Consider the following 13,332-nt stretch of genomic DNA (forward strand, 5'->3'; position numbering starts at 1 on the left):
ATGTGTTGTCCTTCAGAACTGTCCTTGCCACGTGTTGTGCAACGACTGCAACTGATTGCATTTCTTTGGCAGACAACTTCACCATTTTAGGTGATGTTCTATTGGCCACAGGAATCAATCCTAGAGCATATTCTTCATGCAATAGGGAAGAGCTATCCTCATTATCTCCACTGAAAAGCTCATTCAACCCACTCAAAGAGCTGCAGTCATCAATTTCACAGTTACCACGTGAATTTGTGATAACCAATCCATTGATGACAGCAGTCTTCAAGGCTGAGACAAATTGATATGCATTTGGAATGCGATTGCACCCACAATTTTGTCTCACAAGGTTGAATAAGTTTTCAATGGGATCCTGATTCAAACTTCGAGTGTTCATATGGCCGTACCTGCTTCCCACCCGCTCCCATAACATACTAATTTCCCTAAGGGTAGCTATCCACCCCATTATAGAAGGGGGAGGTCCTGAAATCGCATTGGGAAGAGGCACTTTCTTCCCCTTATACTTGGGCCGCCATTTGGGAGGGATGTGGTCTCCAGCAACCCCACGGCCCTTGAACATTTTTAGTGCCCTGATTATCTCCTCCATGAGCTGGAATGTTTCCAAATGGTGGCTTCTGGCTGTCATTGGCACCCGGTACATGCTACTGCTCCCAATCCTCTTCGCTCCCGCCTTATCTCCATTCATGGAATCGAAGAGGTTGTTCATCAGGAGCAGCAGCTCTGCTGTCCCCAGTGCAGCAGTTGGTAAAACAGCTGCAGATAAAGGGACAGAATGAGATCGCGAATATAATCTTGATCCAATATTATATGAGAGCTGATGAATGAACCTACCTCTACCAACTAAAGCCCCGACTCCCCGGCTAACATGGAGGCTGAAAACTTGGGCCGCAAGGAAAACCCTCATTTTCAAATAGCCCTCTGGGCTCAAATGGTTTTCCGTGAGCTTAAATAATCTGAAAATCACAAGAAATTAATGTGAAATGACACCAAGCAAAACAGCTGCAAATTTAAATGATAAACAATATTAATTCCATTTTGAATAGCATCCTACCTTCCACATGGATTTTGGCCATCGTCATCATATACCGCCCGCACATGGCTCCAAGATGCCCTCATCATGACCACATTGCCCCCTATAGTTACAGGAACCATGAAGTCATGTGCCCAGAACAAGTTCCGGACACACTTCAAAAGATGTGGAGGGTCAAAAATTGTAACCACTGTCTTCCCTTCGAACTCAAAGGATGGTTCATCAAATGAAGCTCCCAAGAGCTGAAGGGCCCTGACATTTGTTGTAGCCATGTCACAGACAGTGGCTACTATTTTTTACCCTGTCCTCATAAGATGGTGGAGGACTTCCTGTATCAGGTTTCGTAGGGAAGTGGAAGTAACTGCCCCATTGCTGAAGTAGTATGCCACAGGGCACTTCCACTTGGACCAGAGGCCACGGACCATGAAAACCAAAGCCTTTTCAGCAATGACTTCCCGCCGTCTGCTACTTCCATGGTCCTCATATCCAGCAATATGGTCATGAACCCTGTCCCACACCAGCTCCTTTTTGAGTGACATCTCATCAAACAGCAAGCAGCAGTGCCTATCCCTTTCCTCCATTCTCTGTGCGGAGGTGGTGAGGAGGTTGAAAATGGTAGGGTTGATCCCCGTGGTGAATGGGAAAGAAGAAAGAAGCTTGGTGAGGGTTTTGCGGCAAGGAATTGGAAGGAAATTACGAAGGAAAGTATATGCACGAGGGCTCTTCTTAAAAATGGATAGGGCTTTTACCTTTAGTTCATGGGTCCACCTCCTACCTTTTGGCTTTTTCTGCCCTTCCCTCAAAAGAGTGCTTAAAAAAGTGACAGCAGAGGGGGATAAATTTTTTTCGATGGCCTTCATGAATCTGCTGTCAGGGTTAAGATCAGAGAAATTAGACTTTTTAGTCACAAGCTTTCTCCACCGATTTATTTGTCGGCGCTGATTCACCAACCTCTTGTACATGATTTTCTTGCGAGGAGTCAACTGATTGACCCTCGTCATGCCAAGGTCGAAGAGAATGGAGCGCTTTCCACCTTTCCGAGCAGCAGATGATGACAAAGGTGTAGCAAGAATCTCACTAGATTTTGAAACATCTGCTGACCGGGAAGATTCAGTGACAAATGAAGAGGTGGGATTACAATTAAGGGTAGGCACTTCATCTTCCATCATTTCTAAAGAAGGTGAACTATCTCGAAGTATTGCAGAACACCCTTCCCTAGATGTGATGGGAGAGGTCGAAATAGGGGTGAAATTTAGAGATAAACGATGGGGAGCTGAGGTGCCGGGAGTAGAAAAAACCAAATTGGTTGATGATGAACCCACAGAACATGGTAAAGGAGGAGGGGTCATATGATGGGGAGGAGTGCTGAGATCATTGGTTGGGGGGACAGGAGCATCAGGAGTGCTAACAGGGTCAAGGGAAGATGGAGGAAAAAGAGTAGGCACAGCGTTCCTATTCAACTTGATGCGCTCGCTTGTTTGGAACTGGGTGGTACAGAAATGCAACTTACACATCTGCACTCGAGCATGTAGTGCATTTGCGGGGATATTCGCCAGGGCTGGGTTCTGGCAGAACTTACGCCACATCTCTGCCCTGAAAAAAATGAAGTCATTTATCAGAAACAGCTAAAGAAGACATTGAATAAAATAACGTCATTCAAAGCTGAAAAGTTGAAACAAGCACATAGCATTTACAACTGGGAGTGAGAGAATGAAAATTTATTATCATTCACTTAGTGAGAGTATAGTATTGAGTAAAAATTGTGAAAATTCCTTTGCCTTGAGAATTAAGAGTTTCAATGACTAAAGATATCAGACCTGCGACTGATTGAGCATAGGAATAGTTACACCAGCATAAAATGAGCAGATCAAAGTGTATTCAATTGAGGCGAAGAAACCAGGAAATCAAGAACAAATTCAGTACTTTCTCACCATCATGAAGTTAGTGATGTTTTACTCTGTCAAAATGATAATAGCCTCGGAAAAAGTATTAGCGATGACATTTGAAAGCATTGTAATGTAATAACGATGCCACCCTAGCACTACTAATAACTGGTCAAAAAACTTTATAACCTAAACTTCAAATTACCAACACAATGAACGCCAGAGGGGATACCCGAAAGTACCTTTTCACACAAGATTTTCCCTTCGCTATACACAGCGGGAATCCGAATCGTCCATGTAAACACAATACCCCCAAGCACATCTTGATGTCGATGATAAGAAAGAAGTTAGCGCTTGTGGGACATGTCATGACACCATCGAAAATTAACATTATGTCGCGGCGAAATGAAAATATAATGAGAAAATATTGTCAACCAAATAAAGCATACCCTTTAGTGAATAAGTAAGAAAACAATCGTGCTTCGGGTGTCCGGAATTCGGAGTCGCACGACCCCAACCGGAGACGGCGAGGATAGGACTCTCATTAACTAATCCGCAATTAAGCATTTAATATACCCCTCCCCCCTTAGAGCTGTAATATTATCAATCTGGCTTGCAATTGCTCGAATGCAAGCACGCAAATCATGCGACGCAGATAGTCACCAAACCCTCGAAAAGCAATCATTACGAAGGGAAATATATTTTTAAAATATGTATGTGTTATTTCAGTATTCCACAATTCAGTCATAGAGAGCATTCATTATTAAGAGAAATATAATTAAATAACAGTGGCATTACCAGAACTGCGTTAATACAAACCACCTTCGCCGATATTTGCAACACGACCAATTTCACTATAATAAATAATAAGATTTAATCAATAATTACTTACCTTTCCACCGTCATAGGAAACCTATGTATGCCGTCAACTTTTCGGCTGCTGCAGCCGGCCACTGCACAAGTTGTCTTCGGCATTTTCCAAGATGTTTCAGGTGTTTCAGCAGGCAAAGGCGTGCAGGAAACCAGAACATGTGACCACAAGTGACCACGTGAGAACGTTCGCGTTTCTCAGAGTCGACGGGACTGATACCTGATATCCCTTCCCCTCATGCGCATGTGAACTTCCCCTCATGCGCCTGTGAACCTCGCGCCTCCGTCGTCAGTGTCGACACCTACCATACAAAGAGGAGTACTACGTGTCCATCTGCCAAGACCCCATGCGCCCTCTTGAAACCCGACTTGCGAACTTCTTCCGATTTGAAACAGCCTACCCCGTCGCGCCATTACTGATTCCTTGGCCTGCCCCACCCCTTCTTCATGAATACCTCCCCCCTTCTCTGTCGAAACCAAGTCCCTCTCCGTCCTCATGGGGATGACTCAGTCAGGGTCACGAGCATCTCCCCACCCCAACCCCTTCCACGCCAACCCCACTCCATTGGATCGGAGCGTGGGAACGGCGACGACGCAGTTTCTCACAAAAGCGGTCTCTTTGCTGCAAGCGGGGCCAGCAAACGCGAACCACACTTTCTCCTTACATTCTTGCCTCCCCTCTCACGAGCGTCTTCCCACCCCAACCCCCTTCATCGCCATCCCCACTCCATCCGAACTGAGCGTGGGAACTGCGACGGACACAGTTTCTCACAAAAGCGGCCTGTTTACTGCGAGCGGGGCCAGCAAATTCGAACCACTAGAGGTGGGATTTTCGGTTCATTTCCGTGATTCGATTCATTCGGTTCATTCATGTGAATGAACTGTCTTTCAAGTCGTTCATAAAGAATCACATGAACCAAATGAACACCGCGAACCGAATGAAAAACGTGAACCTAATGAACTCTGCGAACTAAATGAACAACGTGAACTAAATGCACTCTGCGAACTAAATGAACAATGTGAATCAAATGAACTCTGCGAACTAAATGAACAATGTGAATCAAATGATTGCAATGAAGCGAAATAGTCCAGAGTTCACCGAAAACATTGAAGGCTGTACGCATGAACTTACATAATTATGTGTGTAATTATTGGTAGGAATATCTTCATGAATATAGGCATATAAAAATGTAAGGTAATAATCGATAAATACGACTAAACATGTTTCCTTCGTATTCGGTTATTCATTATTAAATTAGATTCTATTAATTGGCGTTACACCATAAAGACATTTTCCCTAAAAACTGACAGACTTATCGGGAGCAAAGTGGTCATGAAATTATTCCGGGTAACTCACGCAACACCTCTGACAGCGGTGTTAGCAATATTGTTGGGCATCATGGCGCACGCGACCCCTACAACATACGGGTAAAACAGCATAACATTTGTCATATTAACTCTAGGAAAAGTGTGATTTTATGAAAATTCAGCGACGAACCTTAAGCTGCTCAAAGAAAGAATTAAAGCCCGAGCCACCTGACATTATGCGTCAGTCTCTCAGAGGGCTTTTAACCTTTTAGCATCAAAAGAGAACGATTATGATGCCACCGCAATGAAATCAATTATGCTACAAAAAATTAGTAAAAGAAACCATAGTGACATAGAAAATAAAATAAATGTTTCACGAAGTAATTCAAGAAGAGGCAACTAAGATTTAACCTCTCAAGCGAGTGTATATATATACGTCCTAGATATTCCATTCTTGTACAAAACACTTAATAAGGAATATTGATATTCTTGTCTCATTAATTTAGGTAATTCCTATTTTCCAGTATATTCCTATTTATGTGTATTCTTATTTATCAACTGTCGGAGGACGAAGAATGATAAGTTCCATAGGTTCCATATAATAAGCGAGAAATTCATGGAATATTCACTCTCAACCAGTGCAGGTGCATTCAAGATTATGACAAGAAGGGGGCTAGGTACCTGGGGTAACCTAGGTAAAGTGGGTGGGATTGGGAGTAAACCTTTCCCGACAACTGAACAAAATTATTATTTTCTTGAACTCCAAATATAATGGTGCATTAATAAACTCAAGATATAATGGTAATATTTTGAGGCTCTCTGGATTCCCCACTGCTCTTAAATGACTAGAAAGACCTACTGTCTTCCGCGGCCCGCGAAGTAATTCAAGACCTTTATATTTCTACTACTCCGACGATTGTTCAAATGATTCTTCGATTCTTATGATGCTTCGGTTCTTAAACGAATCTGCGATTCTTAAATGATTCTTCGATTCTAAATGGTTATTCGATTCTAAATGATTCTTCGATTCTAAATGATTCTTCGATTCTAAATGATTCTTCGATTCTAAATGATTCTTCGATTCTTTGATTCTTCATGAACCACACGGTTCTTTATGAACCCTTTGAACGAGGAGCGTATTTCGATTCATTCGGTTCATGCCAACGAACCGTTCAAAATGAACGACTCATTCATGAACGACACAGCTCTACGAACCACTCTTTCTCCTTACATTCTTGCCTCCCCTCTCACGAGCGTCTTCCCACCCCAAGTTATTGCAGAATATCCAAGGCGTTGGAGTCGCTATTGCGGAAGTTAAATGGATATAAAGTACATGAAATATTATATTAGTGTTCGAAAGCATGCCTGCCATGTGACCAAATTCATTAATACAAATATGAATATTGAAAATTCGGGGGGGAGACGGTACCCCCTTAGCTGTTTATACCATCAGGATGGAAAGGGTCGTAGTTCCCCATAAAATTTCGGGGGGGTTGGTGTTATGGACCCCCTAGCTTTTAATAAACTTAGTTATATTCAAGCACAGTCATGGTTAGGGGGTTCTGTCCCCCCCGGGAGGACCGTTAGTCTCGTTAGAAAATCTGGGGGGTCAGACCCCCTTAGATCTCTATTATAAATTTAGTCATGTTGAAGCATGTCTGCGACATCGTAGTAGCTAGGGAATCTCAGGGGACCCGGCCGCCTATAAAAATTCTGGGGGGGTATGAAGACCCCCCTAATTTTTTATGTAGATTTTGTTGCTTTCAAGCACGGCTGTATCTGGAGGCGTCCTGGCCTCACAGAAGGGGTCGCAGTCCCCCATAAAATTTCGGGGGGGGGGTGGTTATTGCCCCCCTAACGTTTTCGTTTTTGACTCAGTTACATTCAAGCACTGTCATAGTTAGGAGGTCCGGTCCCACCTGGAAGACCGTAGTCCCGCTAGAAATTATGGGGGGCGGAACACACCCCCCCCCCCCGAATTTTATAGGCGGCAGGGTCCCCTAAGACTCCCTAGCTACTCCGATGTCACACACATGCTTTGGCATAACTAAATTTATAACAGAGAGCTAAGAGGGTCCCGCCCCCCAGATTTTCTAGCGGTCATCCAGGGGGGGGGCCGGACCTCCTAACTATGACAGTGCTTGAATTTCGCTGAGTCTAAAAAAAATGTACGGGGGCCATAACCCCCCCCCCCCTCCCGAAATTTTATTGGGGACTATCGGGGAAAATAATATAAAATATTACCTAACGGAAGCAATAAGTAAGTGAACAAATATGTTGGCCTGTTTACAAGATACAATGGATTGTTTACATGATGGTTTTAATGTATTAGTTTGGTGACTTTGTTTGCGCGAATGATTTTTGTGGACTGGAGCAAAGGCGCACCCAGGATCACCCCTAAGGGGGGGGGGGGGCAAGCAATAGTAAAGAGGGAAGCAAGTCAAGTTGAGACATTTGAAAAGATAGTTTTATTTTGGTTACATATGTTACACAAATGCATACCATTTTTCGTGGGCTTAAAGAAAATTTGTTGAACACTTTCCTTTAAATTCAGTACTGATTTTCCTTAACGACTGTTGAGATTATGGCTCCCCCCCTTCCCCACGCTGAGTACGCCCATGGACTGGAATGCAACATGTACGAATGCACTAATCAAGCAGCAACAGATTCCATTCCCTATTCATGCATTAGCACAACATGATATCACATGATCACATGTTTCATTTTGGCGTTCATTCTCCCTTTCATACTCATAGGCATTAAATAAAGCGTGTAAATGTATCGCGTAACCTATAGACTCCGAATTGAGAATTTACGCTCCACCAACGGGGCCGATTCTAAAACGAAGAACTTCATCGTGTCAGGGACGACCACTGGCCAGTAGGGTGTTGCTTATTTTTTATTTTTTCTCGGATTTTTGATTTCTACCTCTTAAAATATGCTATGGGGTGCAGAATGGGTATCCTAAAAATTTCAGCTCAATTGTTTAATATTTAGAGGTCGCTCAAAGAGCATAAATGCAATAACATTAAATTTTCCCAATTTTTTAAAGTAACATCATTTTCAGGGGTATCGCACGATTTTATGGCCCTTTAGGGCCAAAATTCACTCCGTTTTTACGTCCGCTTAATAGTTTTCCAGGAATACAATACTTTAATGCGAGCTACAGCCGCGCGTTACACCCCTGACGGCGAGCTGGTCGCTCGCGGGCCGCATTCACGGTCAACTGATCACGGCATTACGCCCCCCTCGCACCTTCCCTAAAGAGAGTCTGCGGAAGAAAGGAGGAGTTACCAAAAACCTGTATGGTTTTACATTGTTATGAATTCTGGAGACTTTTTCGTTTAGATGAATTCGTAGAATAGATGGAACCATTAAGAATGATGTTTAGAGACAACTGTGTATGTTTTCTTTCCCAAGTTTGCGTGTTACAAATTTTCTTTAGCCTCATCGCAGTCGGCTTTAGAATGGCGTAGAGTAAATTTTGGAAGTCGAAACGCTATTGATAAATACAATGTTGTTTATCACGCGCAAGTCTAATGAAGTTATCCAAATCGGCGTCCCTATAACAGCTATAGCTGCTTGTTTTGTGAAAAATAAGCTGACTTTGACTCGCGAAGTGCTGCAGTTCTATCACCACCACTTAATCCTGAAACAAGGAGTGTATGCAAATACGAGACTAACGATGATGTCCGTGGTCCCATTCCGGAGTATTATGTCGAGAATTCAAATAATTCAAGAAACGCGGGAAATAAATAAAATAGAGGCACACTGTGCAGTGAGCTGTTGAAATTCAAGATTTATTTTTGACGGCGATCTACGAAACAGCTAAAGAATGACATGGCATTGAATGAAAAATTGTATCAGTTCTTTGATATTGCCGCGGTAAATGCTCTGGAAGTCATTCAAAATGATAAAGTGATCTTGAAAATACAGAGGCGACCGGGAAACCTACTTTAAAATATCCTAAGCTAGCACTTATAGAGAGAGAGTTTTCAAAATATTTTTCTTTCTGAAAAACTTCCATACATTTATTAGTTTTGAGTTTCTGCTTGCACCAACAAAACTAATCACCCAAATCATAGACATATATAATATGCGCATAATATGTAATGCATTGTAAACTGGCTGGTTGGGTTGAACTTGGTTTACCGGGACAACTATAAAGCGCCTTTGGCTTGCCAAATAAATGAGATCCTTAATGAAGCTCTTCGTGAAGCAAGAGAAGAGAGGCGGCAAAGAAGTCGGCGCGACGAGTAGAGAGGACGAGAAGATATGACGAGTGTCGCAACAAGCCTGAATTAAAGAGTACACAGAAAACCAAGTAGGCCTTGTAAAACTAAATCGCTATTGATTCTCTTTTAATGTTATTACATTGTTGTTAATGATACGTCATTCGTTTAAGAAATTATGATATTTTAATCTTAAGTAGTGAGGATGTTTCTGAAACGAATTCTATTGATGATACGCCAACGGAGTTGTCAAGTAAAAGATAGATTGTTAGGAAAATCCTCATTACACCCCAAATTGCACTGATCTCTGATGCCTTGGGCATTAGCTCGAGATGAGAATCAATGGTTCTTGCTGCTACTATGTTGTAGTAACAGGGGTTACTGTCTACTAAAGGAAATATTTACTAATTCGTTTAATCAAGTAATTAAATATTGTTTTGCATATTATGTCATTGAATGGTTCTATAAATCTTATGGCCGATTGATGAAATAAAAACAACATTAAAGATTCCATAACTCGCCGGAATTGCTAGTGGCCGGACCGGGCCACTGCTGAGATAGTTCACGACTACGTTGAATAGTGGAGATTAGCGAACATAACAAAGAATATTCAATTGATTCAACAAGCGTAAATAGAGGTAACTAACTGTTTTCATATCTAAGGGTTTCAGTCTATCATTTTTTTGGGGATTATAGACCTGAGAAGTTCCTTTTTTCATATGTTAGGTTCGAAGAAGAGTGATGTAGTTAATTTAAAGGATAAACTACAGCAAACACTCGGTATGAAAAACGCCAACATAGTATACGACTCCTCCTTTCTTCCGCCGACTTTCGCTAGGGAAGGCGCGAGGGGCGTAAGGCAATGACGGTCGCTGTCCGTGAATGCGGCCCGCGAGCGACCAGCTCGCCGTCAGGGGTGTGACGCGCTGCTGTAGCTCGCATTAAAGTATTGTATTCCTGGAAAACTATTAAGCGGACGTAAAAACGGAGTGAATTTTGGCCCTAATGGGCCATAAAATCGTGCATTACCCCTGAAAATGATGTTACTTTAAAAAATTGGGAAAATTTAATGTTATTGCATTTATGCTCTTTGAGCGACCTCTAAATGTTAAACAATTGAGCTGAATTTTTTAGGATACCCATTCTGCACCCCATAGCATATTTTAAGAGGTAGAAATCAAAAATCCGAGAAAAAATAAAAAATAAGCAACACCCTACTGGCCAGCCGTGATGAGTGCAGACGCGAGATTAGACTCACCAAGAACTCCATTGAGATAAAGCGTAGGAATGCTGCGTCTCCTAATTGCTATCATCCCAATGGCTTCATTCTTATCTGGTTAATGTGGACTGAGGGTGGCCATCATGGCGGAGGGGGCCGCGTAATCGGAAGCAGACTCCTATTAATAACATCCTCATCGCCTGGTCGCGTCTCAATCCGTAAACTCAGGGAGCGATCTTCTAATGCAATTCTTTGTACTCACTTGACGACACCAGATACAGAATATAAGAGTATGATATTTGTTCCTTGAATTTATATAGAAAGCGCGGACAAATAAAGCTGAGCAAAGCCCCACCATAATCAAACTAATCATACTAGCCAAAGATCATAACCCGAGTTGAGAGAATATTTTTTCATAGACGGCACACTTCAATAAATAGACATGAGAACCTCAGATCTCATATTTAGGTGAAACCAGAGGAGTATTTTGCGGAGAATGGGTTATTCATATGGTATTGACTATTACAATTAGCAACATTTGAGCAAAATTTTTATCGTAAATAAATCAAAATGTTTTCATTAAAACGACATATTCCTTATAAGAGCTACATTATACTGTTGACGATAACTACAATATGCGTCATTGTATCTTCATTGCTTGTGTGTCTATTGTTTAGATGCTAATATCTCCCCAATATGCTGTACTTACCCGTTTAAAGACAATGTTGGACATATATATCTTTTATATCCCATTAATTCACTTACTTACTCGGGATGGAAAAAATAGCCATAGATTCAACGCATTTGCTATTACAACATGCACAGGCGGATCTAGGGGTGGGAATACACGGGGGCATGTGCCCCCCCCCCCCCCCGGAAACTTAAAAATATGCAAGATTTTTAATACGGTCCCATTACCATTGCGTTCCTTTTGTATTACGAGGTATCCCTGTGCCTCCCCCCGCCCGGAAAAAAATCCTGGATACGGCCTCGCTTGTCCTCCCCCCAGAAAAATCCTAGATCCGCCCCTGACAACACGCGTAAAATCAGAAAGTCAGCGAATTGATATACCACCGTCTCCATAGACTTGAGACGTTCGATTTGCGATCGCGAAAAGATTTTGCTCCGCAACGGAGAATCAAGTAAGCGTCATCTTTCAGTGTCTTTTCTAACCAAATTAACCATCTTTTACGGACGGCAACATGCTACGGAGGATCAGATGATATAAATAAAATAAGAGAGATAGATTGCAGAACAGACAGGTTCAGAATGTCTTTTTTCCCACGATCAATAAGAGATGATAACGGCAGCGATAGAACTCATAAATATATTGCTTGGCTTGCAGTGTAGCCTACTTACTTACAGGGGCACAGCTAGGAATTAAGGCTGGTTAAGTGGCTTGGCATTAAGTTGTACAACTAATACCAAAATGTGTAGTCGCATGGAATACTCACCAGGATAAGCGGTAAGTGCGAGGTTAATGAGTTGCGGTATTTTAAAGATAAATAATTCAAAATGGTGAAATTTACTGCTTTCTGAGGGATATTTTATTCATCAATGTAAAACATAATGCATGTTTCTTTCTTTTATTATTATTTCTAACAGCTTATGGTAGTATAATTTGTTAGTGACGCTTTTTGCACCGTGTGGTGTGCATGTGGGAGTCTTATTGCATGCTGGTGATCGATCACCCCCTGCCAAACACCCTAGTGGTGGCTCGCAGGCTATTATGTAAATGCAGATGTAGATGAGAAAAACTATAAAAGCATTGAAAAGGCCTTGTTATCCTCTTCACCTCCCCTCCCTTCATTCCTTCCTTTGTCCTGTCAACAACAATACAATTGAGAGAAGTTTTGGATCGGAATACAGCGGCCATCTGCCATCATCGCAATTACATGGAATCTACGAAGGGGATTATTAAAATCTATCCATTCTTATAACCTTGCATGGATTCTTATAGCAATACATAACCGTTGGCTAGTTTTGTCTTTGCATATATTCCAAGACCGTACAGTGTGCATGTGGCGGTCCTCTTACAAGCTGCTAGATCACCCCCTGCAAAACACCTTAGAGGTGACTGGCAGGGTTATATCTACACATGCATAATACCCTGCGAGCCACCTATAGGGTGTTTGGCAGGGGGTGACAAATCACCAACATGCAGCATGCGAGAAGAAGGTATTATGAATTTGTAGATGAAGTAATGAAAGAAAAAACAGGTTGATGAACATCAGACGAATATCCTCTTCGTCAGGTGAAAGCTTATGTTTGTGAAACTATATTAGAAAGTAGATTAGAAGAGGATTTGAGATATAAATTTAAACCCATAAAGAGATATTACATCCATAGAAATTTCAAATTAGCAGACGTTCGTCGGCTAATTTGAAATTAATCTGTCTATCGTAACGATCTGAACGTCGTAAAGTAATTAAACCAAGGCTAACGTCACAAAATCATTAAATGGTAATTAGGATAGGAAAAATAACATCTTATTTAATTTTTATCAGGAAGTGATCGATCTTCAGTTGGAATATCATTATAAAGCTACCATCAACGGTTTAATAATTGCCAAATTTCCGTATAAAAAAATTTTCGTTTTTACATCGCTCCGGCTGCATAGGTGAAAGGAACCAACTCTCATCTCCTTATTTCAGAAGTCAGATTCATGAAATTTTCCACGATTTTAGGGAATTGTTAAATACTTGCGAATACGGGCGACATGTTAACCTGACAATTTCGTTTCAACTCTGAAAAATCTCCCAACCCACGCGTCAAAAACTTTCTATA

The 13,332-nt window shown here is 41.7% G+C and overlaps 1 protein-coding gene across 1 annotated transcript; it reads right to left on the reverse strand.

Moving 5' to 3' along the window:
• Positions 1 to 519: 519 nt before the first annotated feature.
• LOC124173024 lies at positions 520 to 4,207 on the reverse strand. Its single transcript, XM_046552547.1, has 4 exons — positions 3,809 to 4,207; positions 1,055 to 2,626; positions 835 to 956; positions 520 to 756 (listed from the first exon to the last, which is right to left on the reverse strand). Exons 1-2 carry the CDS (start codon positions 3,889 to 3,891, stop codon positions 1,330 to 1,332), a joined length of 1,380 nt encoding a protein of 459 aa, XP_046408503.1. The 5' UTR covers positions 3,892 to 4,207; the 3' UTR covers positions 520 to 756; positions 835 to 956; positions 1,055 to 1,329.
• Between the last annotated feature and the right edge of the window lie 9,125 nt (positions 4,208 to 13,332).

This window comes from Ischnura elegans (genome assembly GCF_921293095.1).
Source record: "Ischnura elegans chromosome 13 unlocalized genomic scaffold, ioIscEleg1.1 SUPER_13_unloc_4, whole genome shotgun sequence".
NCBI lineage: Eukaryota > Metazoa > Arthropoda > Insecta > Odonata > Coenagrionidae > Ischnura > Ischnura elegans.

Excerpts from the sequence above, each read along its gene's own strand:
- LOC124173024 (XM_046552547.1), bottom strand. The coding sequence starts at position 3,891 with ATGCCGAAGACAACTTGTGCAGTGGCCGGCTGCAGCAGCCGAAAAGTT. Across the intron at positions 2,627-3,808 it reads TTTCCTATGACGGTGGAAAG|GGCAGAGATGTGGCGTAAGT; the intron begins GTAAGTAATTAT and ends CATTTTTTTCAG.